We start from the raw sequence: 23850 nt of genomic DNA, 5'->3' as shown, positions 1-23850 counted from the left end.
TGTGAACTTTACAATTTAACTCCACTAGTTTTTCTGTGATGGTGTACATGCACACACACTGATACTAAGGCAGAAAACACTGAATTATTCATCTTTTGGATTTTAATGGTTTATACTGTACTATGTGTGAGAGGATTTTGCATATTTTAATACCACAAATCAAATACTTAGTTTCACAGCGTATTTTCTGTATTTGAATACAAATAGTAAATCTTTAATATTTTTAATGAACCTTCACGCTTATGAACTAAGTTTAATGACACATCTAAATAGGGCCCGGCATGTCCAAGCGTGTTCAGGCGTTCGACTCGTAATCCGAGGGTCACGGATTCGAATCCCGGTCGCACCAAACATGCTCGCCCTATCAGCCGTGGGGGCGTTGTAATGTGACGGTCAATCCCACTATTCGTTGATAAAAGAGTAACCCAAGAGTCAGCGGTGGGTGATGACTAGCTGCCTTCCCTCTAGTCTTACACTGCTAAACTAGGGACGGCTAGCGCAGATAGCCCTCGTGTAGCTTTGCGCGAAATTAAGAAACAAACAAACACATCTAAATTTTATTTCTCGTCTTATATTTGATATTACCGCTGTAGGTACGGCGCATTCATGATCTACATTATTGTTATTCAGTCTGTAGTGATACATACGATATTAGCCTAGCATGGCCAGGTGGTTAGTGTGCTCGGCTTCTGCTCTAAGGGTCGCGGGTTCTAATCTTCGTCACACTAAACATGCTCGCCTTTTCAGCCGTAGGGGCGTTAAAAAGTAACAGTAAAACCCAGTTGTCGTTGGTAAAAGTGTAGCCCAAGAGCTGGCAGTGGTGGTGATGACTAGCTGTCTTCCCTCTAGTCTTACACTGCTGAATTAAGGACGGCTAACGCAAATAACCCTCGTGTAGCCTTGCGCGAAATTTAAAAACAAATAAACCCACGATGTAGCAAGTGGTACTATACGGTTAGCACAGTTTGCATTATACGGTTGGTACCAAATTAAGTGGCCCGGCATGGCCAAGCGTGTTAAGGCGTTCGACTCGTCATCTGAGGCTCGAGGGCTTAAATCCCCTTTGCATCAAACATACTCGCCCTTTCAGCCGTGTGAGCGTTATGATGTAACGGTCAATCCCATTATTCGTTGGTAAAAGAATAGCCCAAGAGTTGGCGGTGGGTTGTGATGACTAGCTGCCTTCCCTCTAGTCTTACACTACTAAATTAGGGACGGCTAGCGCAGATAGCCCTCGAGTAGCTTTGCTTGAAATTCAAAAACCACCCAGCCAACTAAATTAAGTATAAAGAATACTACTGGAACCCACTAAATTATTATTTGTTTTATAGTAAGATTTCAGAATTTACAGAATGTTCTAAACAAAGCAGCTGTACAGTCCGCTATGTATATGTAGTAATACTAGCAGAAAAGAACGTTGTACATTATGGTGGGAATTCCTGGTTTGTTTTGTTTAGTGACTTTCCACACACGTTTGAAATCTTCAAATATACAAAATGAATGTTTTTACTCACTGAAGAAAGAATATTAGTAACTAAAACAATCTTTTTTTTTGAAAATTTGAAAATTCACACAGTAAAATGCACGGCCAACAAAACCTTCAGTTTGTAATGAGTTCTGAAATGATTTAATTAGTGCGAAAATCCAAACGAACCAAAACATAATCGCTGTTGTTGTTGTTTTTCGAGGTTCATTCAAATTGGGTCCGGCGTGGCCAGGTGGGTTAAGTTGTTCGACTCGTCATCTGAGGGTCGGGGTTCGAATCCCGGTCGCACCAAACATGCTCGCCCTTTTCAGCCGTGGGGGCATCAATTCCACTATTTGTTGGTAAAAGAGTAGCCCAAGAGTTGGCGGTGGGTGGTGATGACTAGCTACCTTCCTTCTGGTCTTACACTGCTAAATTAGGGACGGCTAGCGGAGATAGCCCTGTTGTAGCTTTGCGCGTAATTCAAAACAAACAAATCATTCAAATTTGATGTGCATTGCAAAAAACTTCAACCTCATGACTAAAACAGTTGCCTTAACCTCTGAGTCAAGTAGGGAAAGTCTCCTGCTGGGACAGTAATAAGTCTATAGGTTCATAATACTAAAATCAGGGATTCGATTCCTCTTGGTGGACATAGCAGATAGCCCCATATGGCTCTGCTATGAGAAAACACACATACAAGTATGGTTAAATTCTTACGTATTTTATTATAATGATTGGCAAAATGTAGCAAACATGTAGCTTTGTATTTCTTAGCCACGTCTTCGCGCATGTCCGGTTGTCATTCCTATAACTTATACGCATTTAAACTGGAGTTTCGTAAACAGAGGTTTCCGTGTGCATAATTTTGTTGATCAAAAAGGTTTTATTTTTCGTAAAACATTCAAAAGAATACAAACTTCCACTAATCGCGATATTTGCTTCTGTGTCACTGCTTATGATTCGCTTTCATTGTAAATTAATGTCAACTAGCGTCTACTACGGTTGCGTGAATTTCCTGCAATGTGTAAGAAACAGTCCCAGTAATTAAAAGTTAATAGTAAGAGCAAATAGCTAAAATTGAATAAAATATTTAATATATGATGTTGATAAACAAGTTTAAGAAAAAATATATTGTTTACAACGTATTTTTTTTTTTAAATTACATATTTATTTAACAGAAACAGTGATTTGAAACGCAACTAAAAATAATCTTGGTGAATTAACTTGCATTTTGAAGGTCCCACAACCTTCTTCTATATAATTGCTTCAGTAACGAGGTAAACCAGCATTTACGATTTTTCTCGGGATTTATTTTTTTGAGTCAGAATACCAGACAAAACTTGACAGTTAGTAACACTGATTTCTCTCTCTTGGGGTTGAAACTATTCTCAGTACGTTTCACTCGCATGCATTTAAGTTAATAGTGGTGCTATATGGTTTGTATGTTGTTTTTTTATAAGCACAGAGCTTTAGAAAGAGCTATTTGTGCTTTTCTCGCAGATGGGTATCGAAACCATATTTTTAGCGTTATAAGACCACAGACTTATAACTGAGACATTAAAGAGCCCTACTGTTAGATGTGGTTTGTTTGCTTGTAGTTAAGCTCTGCCCACCACGGGTATCAAAACTCAGTTTCCAGCGTTGTAAATCGGCAAACATACCACTGTGCCACTGGGGTAAAACTGGGCATGCTCTAAAACTCTTTAAATTGTAAGTTAGTCTAAATAAGGTGAATGTGTGAGAAAATGGAACTACCCCTTGTCAAGCTCTATTCAGTAGCGCCCCTTTCCACTGTTACCTATAATAATAATTTATTTCGGATGAGTCTCCAATTTATTATGTCACCTACGATTCGTATTACGATTTCATACAACAAGAAATATGAATCTGAATTTATAAGTTAATTAAATGTCAATGTGTATTAAATTTAAGATAATTGCCAACAAGATTGATACACACAATTTTCTTTCTTAACACATGTCCCCTACTGGGACAGCAGTAAGTCTTCGAATTAACCACGCTAAAATCAGGGATTCGATTCTCCTCGGTGGACACAGCAGATAGCCTGATGTGGCTTTACTGTAAGAAAACACACACGCTTTCTTAACACAAATATATTTTAACATATCAATAATAATACAATTTACAATAACGGTTATTACAAACAGTTATAAAAATATTGGTTTACATACAAGAGTTTTACAAACTTGCAAACTATACTGAGTCTTCTAATTGGTCTAGAACTGAATATTTCATCGACGGTCTGGGTATACGACGAGCGAAATAATTTTGAGTTGATATTGTTACTCTTCGCTTAAGCTAGCTGGCTGTCTAAACTTGACTGGCTTCACACCGCTTACAAGCTGACTTTTTACCGACGAAGATATTTAATGTTTTTTTAGAAGTACTAACTTCCATAGTTAATTCTTTGAAGTTAAACAGCTCGTAGTGTTCGAAATCTGTAAATGTTTCTGGTCAAATATCTGTAGTTTTTCCGATTAATAAGCGTTTATCACAATTATAGCTTCCGAGGTTTACAGTGTACTAAATGCAGCCAACCAACAACAATATTCTATTTCCGTCTTTTGGCGCGTCGATTTATAAACGTTTAGGCGAAGTTCTAGAAAGTTCAGTTGGCAACAATACTGAAATAATGTTGTTGATTCTTAGGCTCAAGAATCTTCTACAAATTTAGAGAACAGGAGGTACTTGCGTAATACGTATTTAATAATATACGTTACATGGATCAAACTGAAACAAACGCAGATATTAAAATAAATGCATAACAGTAGATTCATCACATCACTGACTTAAATAATTTAAATAATGAAATACTTACTTAGCAAAATCTTACTGTTCTCGGGTAGTTGAATATGTTTTTGTCTTATATATGATTTATACAATAAATAGTAAATATTTCAAAAAGTTAAAAGGTTAAAGCTAGATGGCTGTACATTATAAAAATCAAACTTTTACCACCTTAAAATGCCTGAGGTTTTATTTCACTGTATTTCCTACTATCGACTTCCCTGGGTGTTGAAAGTTGTTGCTCAATCAGTAGTCTAACGTTAATGATTTTATGAGTTTTGTTACGTAGTATTTTCCAGTTCCTATTGACTCAGGTGTTCTAAACTTAAAAACTCTTTGGTTTACATTTTTCTCATGGCTTCTTATGTAGTTTTTTATATTTATAAAAAGTTCGGTATACAATCTTTCTGAACTGGTTATTCTCGGTATTTAAAATTACGAAGGGTGTTTCTTTTATATCCTATAGATCACTCATATCAAAATTCAAACGTATACCAACAGTGTTAAAGATGTGGGCAACTAGACTCCACTTCTCAACAGTTCACGATTAATATGATGCATTTCTTTTATCACGACACTTTGATGAAATGTAACAAATCGATTCACTTACGTACAGTTGTATTGAGTTTGTTTGTTTTTTTAATTTCGCACAAAGCTACACGAGGGCTATCTGCGCTAGCTATCCCTAATTTAGCAGTGTAAGACTAGAGGGAAGGCAACTAGTCATCACCACTCACCGGCAACTCTTGGGCTACTCTTTTACCAACGAATAGTGGGATTGACTGTCACATTAGAATGCCTCAACGGCTGAAAGGGGGGAACATGTTTGGTGCGATGGCGATTTGAACCCGCGACCCTCAGATTGCGAGCGGAACGCTCTAACCACCTGGTCATGCTGGGTCAGCGCAGATAGTCCTTAAGAAATCACAGGATGCGAAAACAGGTTATGGGTGTGGAAACGCTGGAGGTTTAAAACACTCATTTCCAGTACAGCTCTTTTCAACACAAAAACCTTATTACCTTAGTTTCCTGACAGCTATGTGGGAACCTGGCATTGTAATGTTGCGGAAATGCATCCTTTGTTTTGATAGGACACGTGATACAAACAATGTAATCATGAGAACAGTAAATTATTCGAAACCAACGTTTTTCACGTTTGACGTTTTATAAATTTACCCTGCCTTTCGTAGTAACAATAAACACATGTAACTTCTCCTACATAGGTGTAGGAGGAAGATGAGCTAGTTCTCTCCCCCATGTCGAATACAGGGGGAAGCATCCACTTTTGTCCTCCACCTAATTTTCAATAGCCCCCCCCCAGCTTGTGGTTTTAGATCCAAAATAATGGCTTAGAGTAAATATATTTTAAAACGTACTTGGTAGTTGGGTGATAAGGAGTCGAGAATATAAGATAAAGAGATCAAAGTGAAACAAAAGTAACGTAAGCTTGTCACTCAAATTCTTATCACCACATCAGTTCAGTTTGCTCCCTCTTTCAATTTTCATTATATTCTGACTCTCACTGTATCAAAATAGGCCCAAATTGCTGAGCTAATTTAAAAATGTTTTAGTTGTGAGAGTTATTCACTTCCAGCGTTGTTTAACCCCTCTCCATTCACATCTAACAACGGAAGATATTAACACAAAAAGCTGTGTGATAAATATGTATTTACATTTCAACGATAAACCAGTGGGTGAATTAGTTACGTATAATTCTGAATCTTGCTTCTGAATTAATAACGTGTTTTTAGTGCATAAAATTTCTCGCTGTTGCATTTAACCAAGGTCACAAGTGCGTAAGATCCCAAGAATATTTTACTATATATGCCATAGTATCATATGGTACAGATTTTCTTTTCTTTTTTTTTTTGCACGAGCATTTGTAGCCCTCTGGCGGTAGACCCAGTATATGTAGAATGGTGCCTATAACATTTAAATTCATAAACCACTTTTGATTTTATTAGAGATGAAATTTCGTCCTTAAACTGAAGGTATTTTGCAATGTACATTTCGTTCTAAATATTACTTAAATCTTGTGTAGTTGTTTCTTCACTAACATTGCAGAAAAACCAAAAACTGTCTATAACACTACCTTGGAACTGCACGATGGTATTTTTATACCAAATCGCATGTATGTTGGATGACATGCACATGAATAGTTCACGAAAATCCCAAATTGTGCTTTCCTCGCTTCAAAATTGAGCAAACGATAAAAAGTCCAAAATTGTTTATATTTTGGTTTTGGACCTGTAAAAGTATCTTTGTACGAAATTTCATAGAAATTGTTTGAAATATGGCGAAGAAAGTGTCAAACAAAAACTCTAAAAATCGTGTTTTTAGTGGCATCTTTACTCCATATAATTACTAAAAACGGACAAGTCAAGCATTTTCGTTTTTCAATGCGTGAAACTAGTTGAAAAATATCTTTTCTGTCAAATTTCATGTTAGTTGGTTAAAATACAGCCAAATAATCGACAAAAACGCCAAAAATTAAGTTTTTGTGAGCTCTGACCCCCCAATACTCAAAATGGATAAATCCTACTTTATTTTGTTTGACCACTTGTTGGGCACATGAAATCTGTATTTGTGCCAGTTTTAATCTTGATTGCTGTAAATATGACCGCATATGAGCCCAAAAATATACATTTTGGTTGTTTGGCCTTTCAACCCATTACATTTTTAAATAGACCTAAATCTGGGGTTATTGAATCAAGATATAATCATTCTATGTTTCAAGTGAAACCGCCGATAAATGAAGGAATAATTGTTGATTAAAAAGTGTTTCTAAGAAGAAAAGTAACAATAAAAAACATTGGAAGATATAAAATAAAAATGATTGGTTAGAGAAGATGCTAATCTCGAACCCATCTCAACACCGTCAGTCTAACCATAAATGATCCTATAAAAGGAAAAACGGCCCTGCAGGGCCAGGTGCTTAGGCACTCGACTCGTAATCCGAGGGTCGCAGATTCGAATCTTTGTCACACCAAACATGTTTGTCCTCTTAGTCGTGGGGGCGTCATAATGTGACGGTCAATCCAACTATTCGTTGGTAAAAGAGTAGCCCAAGAGTTGGCGGTGGGTGATGATGACTAGCTGCCTTTCCTCTGGTCTTACACTGCTAAATTAGGGACGGCTAGCGCAGATAACCATCGTGTAGCTTTGCGCGAAATTCAAAACAAACCAAACCAAAAGAGGAAACGTGAGCTTGAACACAAGCTTGGATATTCGACTCGTTAGATGTGATCAACTGTTCGTGTGTTTTTAAGTCAGTAGTTTAAATGTATAAATATCACATTTATCGTGTGTTTTAAAGCCAGTAGTTTAAATGTATAAATATCACATATATCGTGTGTTTTAAGCCAGTAGCTTAATTTACAAGATATACCCTTTTAATGAAGTAAAAAGCGTTTATATTAACACTTTTTTTAATACCAGAACTTTTCATTATCTGTGCTTATTAAGAAATCATTGTCAAAACATAAAAAATGTTATTTAAATGTTTCAGACCTCTGGTACAGGCCTGGTGGTTAAGACACTCGAGTCGTAATATGCGGGCCACTCTTGCAATTTCAGCCTATGAAAGTTTTTAAGTGTATGTCAATACTACTGTTCGGTTGTAAAAGAGTAGCTCAACCAGGTGGTGAGGAAGCTTATTAATTATCTATCCTTCTGCTTATCACTTCAAAATTAGAGGCGATTAGCTTAGATAACCCTCCAGTAGATATGCGCGAAATTCAGCAAAAATAACAAACCTTTGCCACTTTCTGGAGGACTGTTCTAACATAATTTTCTGTACTTGTTAAAAGTAACTTGTGGTCAACATTTTTAACGAGACAAGCTCAACCAGTCCATTCTCTCAAAGCTGGCCTTTGAGCCTACACAATGGGTTATCTTAGCTGTGGTCATCAAGGATATCGAAACACGATTCTCAGCGTATGTCATCATACTTACCGCAGCGCCACTATGATGGGGCGAGGCATATGTATATATCATTACCATTCTTTATTATGTTGCATACTGTTGCCTGGGGCACGTATACAGCTTTCGTCAATGAACTTTGTGTTCTTGGATCCTTATATGTTACAAGCTGTCATAATTTACTAACCATGACTGGGTTACGATTTGGATGGTCCTAGTTTTCAAGTTGATTCATATACACCTTCCTGTACCATTACGAACGACGGTTATCCTTGTTCTGAAAATTCCAAATCCTAGATATCAACAAAAGTTTGTGACCTGATTGCATGATTATTGGATCTGAAAGAGATAATACACACCTTTTACAAAAGCGATCACGCTACCTAGAAAACGTCAACCAATATCAAAATGTTTTGGACTTGCATTTTTTTAATTTGCGCAAAGTTGCACGAGGGCTATCTGCGCTAGCTGTCTCTAATTTAGCAGTGTAAGACTAGAGGGAAGGCACCTAGTTATTACCATCCACTGCCAACTCTTGGATTACTCTTTTACCAACGAACAGTGAGGTTAACTGTAACATTATAACACCTCTATGGCTGAAAGGGCGAGCATGTTTGGTGTGAGAGGGATTCGAACCCGCGACCCTCAGATTACGAGTGGAGTGCCTTAATTGTATGGCCATGCTGGGCCTTTCTTTAATTGGACATTCAACGTTTTGCTTTACAAAAGCACCAGGAGCGTTTCTCTAAACTACAAACAGTAACTGACAGTACGAAAAATTGAAACAACATTCAACATCCCCCAATTTAAAAAAAATCTTATATTTTAGTGAACGCTTCTGAAAAAGTTTTAAAGCAAAACGTTGGGTGTCTAATTAAACTTTAAAACAACAGTTGGATATTATAAGGTCGTTTATATCTAGTATTAATGCATCTTCTATACATCAGCATGCACTACAGAAATTAAATGTTGAGTATTATTCATTACAAAGGAAAAAAATACTTGAGAAATGGATCTCGCACTCCTCAGAGCTCCATTACAGAGGTTTTGAGCAATGGAAACCAGGCCTAAGATAATTATACATATTTTATTGTTTTCAAACTTAGATATGAAAAATTAGAAGAGTCAATGAAAGATGAGGGACTATCTGAGCAACAGGTAAGGATTTAAGTTACTTTGTGGAATGGAACCTGTGTGTAAGATTGGTTAAGAGAGGTGACTAGACTTATACCTAAATTTGAAAATATGAGTTATGAAAACAAACAGACTTAAAGGAACTAGGTTAAAAATATCAAAAACGTTGTAGTACTGCTGTTATGGTTTAAATAAACTTTAATGTTATTTGTTACCCAGAGAGTTTATGTTTTGAATCCTAAAATTTAGCCTTTTATTTGTTCTCTCTGAAGTGTAGAAGGATTATGGGTAATATTATTCAAATTTATTAATGTTTTTGTTTCAGCATCATGTGGAAACCTTTTATATTTTCAAACGGTTCATTTAAAAGACTGATGTACATTGGATATTAATTTTTTTCAAAAAATAAACTTTGGATGCTAACGTATGTATGTCACACACCTCATTTTGTCTTCTTATAATGTCATGTCTGATAAAGTAATTTCAACTGAAGGTGTGGATCTGTTTAAGTTTTTGTGAGATATATTTTGTTGGGAGGATTTAATTAGCCTTGAATGAATATCATAAGCTCATAATAGGTGACCTTCAAGTGTTGTAGGGCAAAAAATTGTATTAAAGATATATTCAAAATTAAAAGAATTAAACAATTGAGACATATTTTTTGTATCAGGTATATGATTATTTAAGGGTTAAATGTTGTCAGTGACTTTAGTATGCCCCTGCAATTGTGGGAGTGGTGTGGGGATTGAAAAAGGGTGAAGGGGAGAGACACAACTAAAGTTGTTTGAACTAGATGGTGGTCACACTACTGTGTTATATTGATGATATCAACCAGTAAGAATCATAACTACAGTTATGGGACATCTTTTGTAATTACACGATTGGAGTTTCTTTGTTCCTTTATAACACCCTAGAAATATATGATTTTGTGTTTTTTTTCTAGATATATGTAACATTGTTAGTTTGTAATGTGAGAAAATATTTGAGGTTTTTAATTTTCTGTTGAAACATATATAACTAATGAGTTCTTGCATACTTAATGGAATATGTGTGTAAAACTGAGGAAACTAGTGTTTATTTGAGGCATTATGCAAAGCCTTTAGATAGTTGCTCTGTTGAGGTCATTGACCTTTATATTGATAACTGTCCAGTGGTGGAGATTAGTGAGCATTTAAAATACTTTTGATACTGACCTTGTTTAATGATATCAACCACATCAGAAGATTTGTACCCAATGGTTTAACTAGCACTGAAGCTAAGGTCTTGTTTGTAATTAATACTTAATGTGGTGAACTTATATCCTTTGATATAAAATAGATCTTGTTGAAAGCTTTAATGAAGCAATATTCTATAATATAGATTCTATTAAATATAAATTTCTTGTAACAAGATATGGTATGTACTCTTAGTTATAATCTTTCTTTTTTTGAGCCTTTATATACTGTTTATACCTTCCCAAGATAGCATGGTATCTTTTACTCGCAGATATTGTGATGTAATTTCTCCATATGATTGTGAAAAGCAGAAATGTAAATCAATGTTTTTAAAAAAAGATAAAACACTGTACTATTTTTTTTATGGAAGAAAATAGAAAAGAGAAATCAACATGCTATCAAAGAAACTGAGTTTCTAAGGTTGAAACGATCAAGATTGGGAGTAGAGGATTTTGAACCATTAAAAGTGATTGGACGAGGGGCTTTTGGAGAAGTTCGCCTCGTCCAGAAGAAAGATACTGGACATGTTTATGCAATGAAAATTCTTCGGAAGGCAGATATGCTGAAAAGAGAACAGGTGTGTTTTCTTTGTTTCTCATGCATCAGTGATACTAAAGACAGAAACTTAATTTAATAAATAATCTCAATGACTTATATTTCTAAGGAATGTTTTGTCATTTATATATAATTCTTTTTTAAAACTGCTGTGTAAACTATATTGTCTATCTTACATCTAAAGTTTACAATTTAAGACCTGTTTTTTTGCTTGATTATTAAGGAATGTTTGGTAATTATTCAAAACCTGATTATTAAAAAATTTGATTTCGTTATTCTTATTTTGATAAAAATATAGTGTGCTTAAAGACTCTGAAAATCATTCTTAAAAACTGTAGATTTTACCCAAAATGGCAAAATTGTAAAAGCTGAATGTGGACTTTGTTTTGTACAACTTTTAGATCCAAGAAATTGATTTTAGTTACTGTGATCAAGTATGTTATTTCTCACTGTTAAAATGTATCGTTGTAAGGCGAGGCTTAATTGAGGATTCCTTCATCCAATCTGTTTCTTCCTGATAAAATATCAATACTCTTGGAATTTTATTAACAACAAATCTGTACAAAATTTATTTTTATTTTGTTATACCATGAATAGTTTAACTGTATTTGTACTTGCTTTGTAAAGCCTTACATTCTCAAGATATAATAGAATTGATACAAAATTAAAAGAAAAGAAAAAATATGCTCAGTAATGATGTATGATTTGAACTGAACCTGTTTGGTAACTGTTTTTTTTGTTGTTTTCAAATTAATTTTGGTTTTCAACTACTGTTATTGAACATTGAACCTTTTGACTGTCTTAACCTGAATGTTTGAGACAATGACAACAGTTTTCTTCTGTCCCTTGAGAATGATAAGCTTGGACTTTTGAAACCAATTAAACATATAATAAACTTGTGTTGTAGAAACCAATTAAACATATAATAAACTTGTGTTGTAGAAACCAATTAAACATATAATAAACTTGTGTTGTAGCATTTAATAAAAAATAAATAAAACTTCTCTAAACGCTGTTATATGAGAATTATTTTAATGATTATTTTATTAAAAATTTAGATAAATTTTAGCTTTTTTAATTTATTGTCCCCCCTACAGGAACTCTGGGAAATACTTATCTTTTTCAGTGTATTATACAGATTATAGCTTTTTCTCTATCCAGGGTCAAACTTATATTTTATTTACAGAATTTTATTGTTAAAAACATAGAAGCAAGGCTGAGAAAAATATTGCTCATTTGAGGCATCATGATAAACCCCTTGCATTTTTAAAGCAGTATAGGGTAATACTATGGAATCTTCAAGTACTAGAGAATTGAGATTGTTGTATTAGTTCTTAATTGTTTAATCATATTGGTAGGCTTGCAGCTCTGGCTTTAAAGTGGAAGTTAAGTAGAACTCTGGCCATACATAATTATTTCCATCCTCCTTTGTCCGGTAGTTGTCATAAATTTACAGAATTAAATTAATGTACGAGTGACATTTCACAGCAAACATTTTGATGTAGAGAATTGGGAACCAAACGTTTGCAATATTGTCTCTATAGGAAGCTTATGAGCTTCCAATATGGTACTTCCCTCCCTTCAAGATTAACTATTCTTGTCCAGTGCTGCTCTCTTTATTTAAACATGTTTATTTACATGTGCCTTAACCCCTCTTGGGATCAAATTATTTCAACATGTCTCTCATTCAAATTATTATGCATCACTCTTCCACCAATAGGAGTGTGACATACTCGTATAACATCCTCTGTACACCTCTACTGAACTATTTGATAAAAGTTAAGAATGAATTACCTATAAGCTCCAGATAGATATAAACAAATATATTTTGATTTAAACCAACATTTTTGGAATGTTCTAATATCAAACAGTTAATGTATATTAACCCTAAAAAAATCTGTAAAGATGAAATATTGGTTTAAGTCAAAATATATTCTTTTATATTTATCTGGAGTATAAAGTTCTTTTTTCTTATCTTTTTTTAGAATGTGTACATCCTTCTACTGTGCATTACAAATTGTGAAAGACAGCTGATTCATTTTGACAGTTACAGGTTGGTAACGTGTGCCAATCACCAAGAGAGCACCCAGCCAAGATGTCCCTGTTTTTGTACATTGGATCTCCTGTATTGGTCACATATACACACATTCATCTCATTGTTTGTCACATTACAGATTATTTCAACCTTATTACAACAGTATTTTGGAATCTTAAAGAGTTTTTTTGATCATTTAAATTTAAATGACATTTATTTTTAATTCTAAAAATGCATATACCAGTTTTTATTATATTTACTAGGTTTATATGAAATCTAGGAACTAAATATAATTTAGACATTTGATGTTGTAAGTGATTTCTTTTATGCTTACAATCATTTCATTTCGTTAATGATATATTTCTGTAATATTTAATTTTGTTCTCTGTCTTTATAATTATATAGGTGGCTCATGTGAGAGCAGAGCGGGATATTCTAGTAGAGGCTGACCATCAATGGGTTGTGAAGATGTATTATAGTTTTCAGGATTCTATAAATTTATATCTTATCATGGAGTTCCTTCCTGGAGGTAAATATTGTTCTGTCCATGAACTCTATATGTGGCTTATACAACTTAGCTTTTATTGAATGAAATTTGTTCCTTTAGCTGTGTAACAACTCATTGTTCTTCATGCAGTATTAAAGAGGAACATCCTTGTCTGATATATCTTTAATTTATATGAAAGTATTATGTCTGGTTATCTAAATGTGTTGTTTAAGGAATGTAATTATTTAATAATAACTATAAAATAAGAGAATAAATGTGGGACTATTAACTGTCACATGTTTCATGAGTAACATCACATGTCAGATTGCACTCTGGTTTGTGATCTACATACATTGATAGCCTGCTTGTCCATTCCTCCCCATAATGATTTAGAAGCAGAAAAAAAAGGTGGTGTTGAAGAACAGTCTGAAATACCTTCTTTTTTCTCCTGTTCTTCTATTATACTTAGAAGTTTGACTGGGAACTAATGAGGCCTGTACAAGGACAAATTTGTAGTTTAAGGCAGTTCAAACCTGTGGACAACAGAATTCTCTAAAATTTATAGAATTTACAGACTTCCAAGAGAAGCAGTTAGAGAGACACATTTCTCAGATACTGATGTTTATTGGTATTTCAAGCAATATTTCTCAAATACAAACTTTTATGTAAAGCATTTCAGTGTTTTCCTTTTGATGGTTAGGATTTTTCATTTTCGGTGTTTGTTTTTTTTTCCTTCCCAGAAAGGTTATAATGGACAGGTTTGGTTTCAATTTTGCACAAAGTTACATGAGGGATATGTTTCAATTTAGTAGTGTAAGACAAGAGGGAAGGCAGCTGGTTATCACCACCCACTGCCAACTCGTGTGCTATTCTTTTACCATTGAATAGTGGGATTGATCGTAACATTATAATGCCTCTACACCTGGAGGAATGAGCATGTTTAGTATGGCAGGGATTCAAACCTGTGACCCTCAGATTGTGAGTTGGGCTCCCTAACCACCTGGCCATGCAGGACCATAATGGACAGTAATTGAATTCTTTACAATTGTTATCTAATGTAATGATGCTCAATAATAACCAAATTAGTTGCAGTATTTTTGCTTCATAGCTTAAACAAAATTTGTTTTACTGTTTAAGTGAAACCTGTTTGATAAAAGATAAACAGTTTGTGCAGATATTCCAATTTGTTGAAACTGATAAAAATAAATAAAAAATTAAATTAAAAAGTAGGAGGAAGAGAATTTCATTTAAAGTTAACTTGTTAACACCTGATTTGATGCTCTTTTTGTGTGTTGAATCAAGAGTTCATTCAAACAAATGAGTTAAAACAGTTGAATTTATCTACAGTTAATAGCTTTCACAAAATTTTAATTAAAAATGTTAATCAGCCTAAATTATATTAAAAGTAAGGTTGATTAACAAAAAAAATAAAAAATGAAGAACCTTAAAGAAAATTAGCTTTACTGTTCATTTATTTTTCTTAATTACTTCAGTAGATTATACGTACACACACACAGTTGAGTACATTACATTAAATGAGTTTTGAAAATGCAAATTACCAAGTCATATGACAGTCATATCTGGTATAAAGTCGTGATGGAACAGAATGTATCACAACTACATTATTTTGGCATTTCTTAAATAATGTTATGCTACAAAATGTAGTTGGTAATGTAAAATATTAACACATTAGCATCATATATATGTTCAAATTTATTTGGGGATTTAGTTACCAAGACTGGGATATCCCTTGCATTTCACGGCATTAGAAAACAATATGGATCATTCACAAAGAGACTTGAAAGATGTCGTACCCAGTCTTTGTACGCAAAGTGTAGCATATTGTAGTAGGTGAGAATCCATGAACCTAAAGATCAGTAACTAAAGATGCTCATGTGTTTCATCAGTGATGTCGAGAAACCCACTTGTTGTTGAGAAATTTATATGCAAAAACGGCTCGTTTGGGTTGAGAAAATATTTTACATAGAAGAGTGAATAACGTTTCGACCTTCTATGTAAAATATTTTCTCAACCCAAACGAGCCGTTTTTGCATATAAATTTATCATGTGTTTCATGTTAAAAAGATGCAACATAATCAACAGATTATGGATGCTTCAAAGTAAGGCCTTCAATCATACCACCTGTTCAATCTCAGGAACCTGGAGAATGAAATAGATATTTGTGCTGTTGCATACAAAGAAATTGTGGTCAAGCCGCTAGACATGCCACTAATGGATTGGACAGTTTGGACAGACACTGGGAATCCTTTTTTCTTGTACACCAGTTTGATTATTTAAGCCATTCAGTGAAGTGTGATGTACTTTGTGCTGGAGAACCTTGTTATGGAGGCCTTATGAATGAAAACTACAATGCAGGGTAGTTATTAAGACAGACCATGATCATATATGGCAACACTGACTGTGCTGACATGGTGAAGCTTCAGAGTAAACAAGTTAAATATTATTCACTGAGGTGGAGAAAAAAAAATCTTATTCCAGGTAATTGGATGAATTGTTTGATATAATGTGTCTACCTGATGTAAAAAATGTATACAAAGCCGATTATTACTGTAGATATTAAACACAGGAAATGCCTTGTATAATCATGCAGAATTTTAAATTGTTCTGCAGATGTCTCTTTAAAATGTCTGTGTATCTTTTAAACATGTTTCTGCAACATGTAGTATAACATGAATACATGAGATGTGTCTCATGAAGTCAGTTATATACATATGTCATTTTCTGTCTGCTTTTATGATCCTAGCAGAGAGAAAATGAACAGAAAATAACAACCTCAGGTATCCAGTATTATGTAAAGGAATAATGTAATTACATTAAGATTGAAAGCACAATGTTGTAAGTTCTCATATTTGTTTGACGGTTTAATTTGATTATTTTCTGTGATGATACTTAACCACCAATTTCAACTGATCCGTTTTATCTTATTATTTTATGTTAGCTCTTGAAACTGATTTTGAAATTCTCTTTGCTTCTGGTGATCTTTTGAACTGATGTTTTATGATTTATGTTTTGATAATTTAGACTGTTTTGAACAGATTTATTTTTTAATTAAATATTTCTTATAAGAGTATAAATATACTGTTAGTTGATACTATTTTTGATTAATTAAATTAATGTCTTAACAATTTCATTTGAAGTGATATTGAGTTTTTTAAGCTAGAGTTCCTATATAACTGCTTTTTGCACTAACACCTGAAGCTGCATTTTATATAAATGTTGTTTTTATTATGCAAAATATTATGACATTTAAGCTGGAAATGTGTTTTTTAATTTAAGTAATATTATTTCTATGGATGCTGGTAGTTGAGGTGATTTTGAAAGGTAATTTTTATTATACACTACCATTATGATATCTGAATTGGAAGGATATTTTGTGACTGAGGAAACTTTTGCTGAAGTGTTATAATGCATTGGTCTAACTGATTCAGAATCAGTCATTCTCTAACATATCTTCAGTAGCGATGCTTTGTGTTTTCAAATCTCATCACTGTGTCTTGCATTTCATTCCATTACTATGAATTACTACACGTTCTTCCACAACTTGGTACTTGAATCTCTAGCTATTGTAGTGATCAGGTAACTGTGTGTCTGATTCACCTTCTAATTGGTTAAGATGTTTATGACATAAAGTTTCATAGACCATAGTATTTTATTGTTTTTATTAATAGAGTAATTTACTGTATTGGATATCAAAGTGAAATCGTTGTTCCTAACAAACATGTGATATTTTATGACAGGAGACATGATGACCCTTCTGATGAAAAAGGACACTCTATCAGAAGAAGCAACTCAATTTTATATAGCAGAGACAGCATTGGCCATTAATTCCATCCACACACTGGGCTTTATCCATAGAGATATAAAGCCTGATAATTTGTTGCTTGATGCTAGAGTAAGTTTGTTGATCCAGTTATTAAATCCATTTTGTGAGTAAAACCAAGGTTATCAAACAAGAGAATTATGGATGTCTTTTGACTGATGCTCATGACAAACATTTATATCACTAATTTTTTAGCCAAGGTTTCTTGTTATTTCTTTATGTTTTCAAGAAATTGAGATGATAGTCTATAGCTGTGACAAAACTTTCATAAATCTAGTAGAAACTTTAAATATAAAAATTTCAGGCTTAGATACACAATTACTTTCTTTAAATCATTCACATGATAAGTTTGTTGTGACTGTACTTTTCACACAGGATTGTTAAATATATGTGGATGATTAGGGTTATTTGAAATGGTTTTTGTAACATACAGTGTTTGCTGAATCAGCCATCATTTGTCTGTGAACATAAAATGGTGACCACTTGTTATAAACCCACCATCACTATATGGGATTGTGCAAGTGAAAGTAACATTACAGTTGAATATTTGTAATTGAAAATTTTCTGTGTATTCTTTGTCATGTGACCGTAATTCCATCTAGCTATGGCATCGCCCGTTTGGGTAGTCCTTCTCTAATGATTTCTGTCTTCCACATCCTCGTGTGTTTGCCCATCTCTCTCATGTCTTGATCTGTTCTCTATTCCATTCATCTTTGACAGACATTCCAAATATTTTTCTCGCTGGTTGATTTCATCCCTTCTTTTCCTGTGTTCATATAACCCCAGTCTAACTTCATAACTTGCATACCCTGTGTCATACCACCCCCAGTCTAACTTCACATTTTGTTATCTTACATACCCTGTGTCATACCACCCCCAGTCTAACTTCACATTTTGTTATCTTACATACCCTGTGTCATACCACCCCAGTCTAACTTCACATTTTGTTATCTTATATACCCTGTGTCATATCACCCCAGTCTAACTTCATAACTTACATACCCTGTAGTTTATAAACATTAAATCACCAAATTAATAGCTTTAGTTTGCACCATTATTAGGCAAGACACAGTATAACTAATATTGAATTTAGTACACTGTTATAAAAATGCCCATGAATTTCTCCTGTTCCTGTGTTTTAACCGTTATTTATTCAATTAATCAGTTGTATAATGTTTTTAAAAATTAATCTTTTATATATAAAATTAGTTCGCTACCTAAAGGTAGTAATACACGTATATTTAAACAAATTAATAAGGTGTGGTGTTTTCTTTAGTTCTGACTGCTAAAAAGTACAAATGTGAATTTATATACAAACTACAGAAGTGAAAATCCTCCACATATAAAAATATTATAATTGAATTGAGTTTTATATCACCAACCCTGCTAGAGTAATGGAACATTTTATTGGCTGTAATTGTTTTTTGTGTTTAATATAAACAACTGTTTCTTTGAGAGCAAAGCCACATTAAGCTACCTGCTGTATCCACTGGGGGAATTGAGCCCCAGATTTTAGCATTGTAGGTCTGTAGACTTACTGTTGTTCCACCCAGGGTTGAACAAATTTTGATAAAACAACAGTGTACATCTCATAATATTGGGTGTGTTAAGCTTTTGAAAGGAAACAAATTATAATGAATTTCAGTTAGTACCAAGGCATTTTGGACTACCATTTTATTCAATTAGAAAATTAGACATACCTGTATTATTTTCATTAAATTGTTGCTTATAATGCATCTTTAAAAATAGTATTCGTTATTTCTTACAAAGTATTTATCAGGTAGACTTTTGAAATTTCTGATACAGGTTGTAGTTTAACCAGTTTATTGTGATGACTATTATAATAAAGTTTCATCTTTCTAGGGTCATATAAAATTATCAGACTTTGGTCTGTGTACAGGACTGAAAAAGTCTCATAGAACAGAATTCTATAGAAATCTGTCTGAAGCAAAGCCAAGTGATTTCAGTAAGTATTTTGTCATTGAGTTGTGACCAATTCTTCAAGTATCACATGTATAAAAAAGGTAGAGATTGATAAATGTACTTTAATGATTAAAGTTACTTGGATTGATAAAGCATTATTCACAGGGCTTAAATGTTGAAACCTAGTAGTACAGCTGATAAATTATTCATTATCCACAAAGCTTAAATTTTGAGTCCTAATAGTTCAGTTTGTAATTACAGCATTAATTAAATGTTATAGTAGTAGGTAAATGTAGTACTATTTATATACTGTTATAATCAGTAGTAGGTACATGTGTTATAATCAGTAGTAGGTACATGTGTTATAATCAGTAGTAGGTACATGTATTATAATCAGTAGTATGTACATGTGTTATAATCAGTAGTAGGTGCATGTATTATAAGCTGTAGTATGTACATGTGTTATAAGCAGTAGTATGTACATGTGTTATAATCAGTAGTATGTACATGTGTTATAATCAGTAGTATGTACATGTGTAATAATCAGTAGTAGGTACATGTGTAATAATCAGTAGTAGGTACATGTGTTATAATCAGTAGTAGGTACATGTGTATAATAATAGTACCAGTAGTAGTATGTACATCAGTGTTATAATGTGTCAGTAGTAGGTACATACGTAATAATCAGTAGTAGGTACATGTGTAATAATCAGTAGTAGGTACATGTGTTATGATCAGTAGTAGGTACATGTGTAATAATCAGTAGTAGGTACATGTGTTATAATCAGTAGTAGGTACATGAGTAATAATCAGTAGTAGGTACATGTGTAATAATCAGTAGTAGGTACATGTGTTATGATCAGTAGTAGGCAGGTACATGTAGTAATAGTCAGTAGTAGGTACATGTGTTATAATCAGTAGTAGGTACATGAGTTATAATCAGTAGTAGGTACATGAGTAATAATCAGTAGTAGGTACATGTGTAATAATCAGTAGTAGGTACATGTGTAATAATCAGTAGTAGGTACATGTGTTATGATCAGTAGTAGGTACATGTGTAATAATCAGTAGTAGGTACATGTGTTATAATCAGTAGTATGTACATGTGTTATAATCAGTAGTATGTACATGTGTTATAATCAGTAGTATGTACATGTGTAATAATCAGTAGTAGGTACATGTGTTATAATCAGTAGTAGGTACATGTGTTATAATCAGTAGTAGGTACAAGAATTATAAGCTGTAATAGGTACATGTATTATTTTGAGTCCTAATAGTTCAGTTTGTAATTTCAGCATTAACTGTAGATGTTAAACAGTTAATCCTGATAGTTCAATTGATAAATAAAACAGTAAATACAAAGCTTAAATGTTGAATCTTACTAGTCCGTTTGATAAATAAAGCATTAGCCAAAGAACTTAAAATGTTGAGTTTTTGTTAGTATATTAGTTTATAAAGCATTAACTTCAGTGCAGTAGCATGGTTTCGTGGTCCCATCTCAAGTTCACGTCAGGTGTAGTTTTCTTGGCATCCTGATTCATAAGAACATGCTCACACATCTAATTCATTATATTATGCTTACACATGTTCTTCAAAACAGTGTATCACCCAAAGTATGCCGAAAGCTAAATAAATGGGCTTCTTAAACATTTTTAAGATCCATAAATCTGATATAAAGAAAACCAAAGTTATAGAAGATGATTATTTTGTTTGTTACAACTTTAAAATTTTTTAGTGGTTCTGTGCAAATCCTGTGCTTGTAGTTAGATTTAAATTGAAAATTAGCTAGTGTTATATTGTACAGAAAAATGTTAAGAACGAATGTGTTGTTCTTTCTTATAAAACTTATAGAAATATTTAATTTTTACTTCACTTACAACTTACAACTAGCATCCAATCCTATGAATTCTAAAAGAAAAGCAGAAAGTTGGAAGAAGAACAGACGACAGTTGGTGAGTGTGGATAATGTGGTACATGTGTTATAATCAGTAGTAGGTACATGTGTTATAATCAGTAGTAGGTACATGTGTTATAATCAGTAGTAGGTACATGTGTTATAATCAGTAGTAGGTACATGTGTTATAATCAGTAGTAGGTACATGTTATAATCAGTAGTAGGTACATGTTATAATCAGCAGTAGGTACATGTGTTATAATCAGTAGTAGGTGCATGCATTATAAGCAGTAGTAGGTACATGCATTATAAGCTGTAGTAAGTACATGCATTATAATCAGTAGTAGGTGCATGTGTTATAATCAGTAGTAGGTGCATGCATTATAATCAGTAGTAGGTGCATGTGTTATAAGCTGTAGTAGGTGCATGTGTTATAAGCTGTAGTAGGTACATGTATTATAATCAGTAGTAGGTGCATGTATTATAATCAGTAGTAGGTACATGCATTATAAGCTGTAGTAGGTACATGTATTATAATCAGTAGTAGGTACATGCATTATAAGCTGTAGTAGGTACATGCATTATAAGCTGTAGTAGGTGCATGTGTTATAAGCAGTAGTAGGTACATGCATTATAAGCTGTAGTAGGTACATGTGTTATAAGCAGTAGTAGGTACATGTGTTATAAGCAGTAGTAGGTACATGCATTATAAGCAGTAGTAGGTGCATGCATTATAAGCAGTAGTAGGTGCATGCATTATAAGCAGTAGTAGGTGCATGCATTATAAGCAGTAGTAGGTGCATGCATTATAAGCAGTAGTAGGTGCATGCATTATAAGCTGTAGTAGGTACATGTGTTATAAGCAGTAGTAGGTACAAGCCTGCATAACAATTTACTGATAGTAATGCAAGAAACATATTCAAACTTTCTTTGATTTATATATAGTACAGACCAATTTAAGATAACTTTGATAGATCTGAACCAGTATTAGCTTGATTAATCCTGTTTGTATGGGTGGGGTTTAAAATGAACCTACTGTGATCTCTTACAGGGTGCTATTCAACATAGTATTATGAATTTGATTTTGGAATTATGAACTATCTATTTTACTCTAGACTGCTGATTTAATGACTGTTCTTGATAAGAAAAGAGTAAATATCAAATACAAGATATAGGAATGCATAAAAAACTGTAGATATACATTTCAGAGACACTAGAGGGTGTGCAAATGATAGACACAAAATGTCTGAACGTAAGTACTTTTATTTTTCACATGAATATTGTCTTGCACTCTGACTTATCAGAATCTGAGTTCAGACTGAGTTTGTCAATTCACAGATGTGTCTTTTGTACAAATATGTTAGTAACACATCTAATTTATTATGTATAGCAGACTTGTACATTTTATTAAAAGTTTGCCATATTTTGTGTAGATACACTCAGTAAATTCAGAATTATGGTAAACATTTCTTCTTCAGTATGAAGTTGGTTAACTAATAAGGTTAATGATCACTTATTTGTTAGAAGTGTCTTGTGATTAGCTACCAAAACAAGAACTGGTAATTGTTGTGTTGTTTTAATCTCTTAAAATTCACATGTTAAAAAAAACGAAACTTTTTATGGTTAAGAACTTGGTTTCATTAATTTGATTTTGAAGAACCACAGCTGTACAGTCAATCACTAGGTGGAAAACTGTCTACCATTAACTTCAAGCCTCAGTAGTTTATGTGATAGATATTGGTCTCAGAGCCAGGCATGAATTTGAAATCTGAACAGGGCAGAGTTTATGGGCTTCAGGTTATTACAGTTTGTGATAAGTTTAGTTTTTTTAGGGACATTTAAGTTTTATCTGTAAACTAACAGCTGTCTCTACAATTACCTTCTGTGGTAAGCACTAGTTTTTACACCCTATATGGGGAAGATTTTTGCAACCACTTATATGGACTGTTCAATTTGCAAATTGGTAATCTCTGATTATGTGAACCTGAAAGCTGTAAACATGCAATCACAGAGTAATCTTGTTGCCACGAAACTTGCATGTATACTTAGGCCTACTGTCTGATACTTACGAACTATCACTTAGATTGAAAAGCTTAGAAGCATGCCTAGATTAAAGATGTACATTTCGGCTACTGAAAAAGCCTACATCTAGGCCTAATTACGTAATTCGATTGTTAAGAACACGAGAATCACAAGAACAAACACACAATTTGTAGGCCTGTGTTGCAATAAAACAATTCAATGATTGTATTCACCATACCCCCACCTAAAATGAAGGGGGGAGTTTGTTTTCTGGTTGATGGTTCTGCATGACTGAAAGTGTGTTTTTTGGTTGATGGTTCTGTATGACTGAAAGTGTGTTTTTGGTTGATGGTTCTGTATGACTGAAAGTGTGTTTTTGGTTGACAGTTCTGTATGACTGAAAGTGTGTTTTTGGTTGACAGTTCTGTATGACTGAAAGTGTGTTTTTGGTTGATGGTTCTGTATGACTGAAAGTGTGTTTTTGGTTGATGGTTCTGTATGACTGAAAGTGTGTTTTTTGGTTGACAGTTCTGTATGACTGAAAGTGT

General features: G+C 33.5%; 1 protein-coding gene across 6 annotated transcripts in view; it reads left to right on the top strand.

Annotated features, from left to right (window-relative positions):
• The window catches only part of LOC143256573 (serine/threonine-protein kinase tricornered-like), a 62603-nt gene that overhangs the window by 31138 nt on the left and 7615 nt on the right, over window positions 1-23850 (top strand). For all 6 annotated transcript variants that reach the window (XM_076513951.1, XM_076513955.1, XM_076513950.1 and 3 more), the window contains 6 exons: window positions 9304-9355; window positions 10916-11122; window positions 13541-13664; window positions 17381-17535; window positions 19327-19429; window positions 21277-21338. In XM_076513951.1, coding sequence (XP_076370066.1) covers window positions 9304-9355; window positions 10916-11122; window positions 13541-13664; window positions 17381-17535; window positions 19327-19429; window positions 21277-21338 — 703 coding nt within the window. The remainder of the gene's footprint in view (window positions 1-9303; window positions 9356-10915; window positions 11123-13540; window positions 13665-17380; window positions 17536-19326; window positions 19430-21276; window positions 21339-23850) is intronic.

This window comes from Tachypleus tridentatus, chromosome 7 (assembly GCF_004210375.1).
Source record: "Tachypleus tridentatus isolate NWPU-2018 chromosome 7, ASM421037v1, whole genome shotgun sequence".
Taxonomy (NCBI): Eukaryota; Metazoa; Arthropoda; class Merostomata; order Xiphosura; family Limulidae; genus Tachypleus; species Tachypleus tridentatus.
The sequence above is the reverse complement of the archived record's forward strand: the minus strand, read 5'-3'. Positions and strand labels throughout refer to the sequence as shown.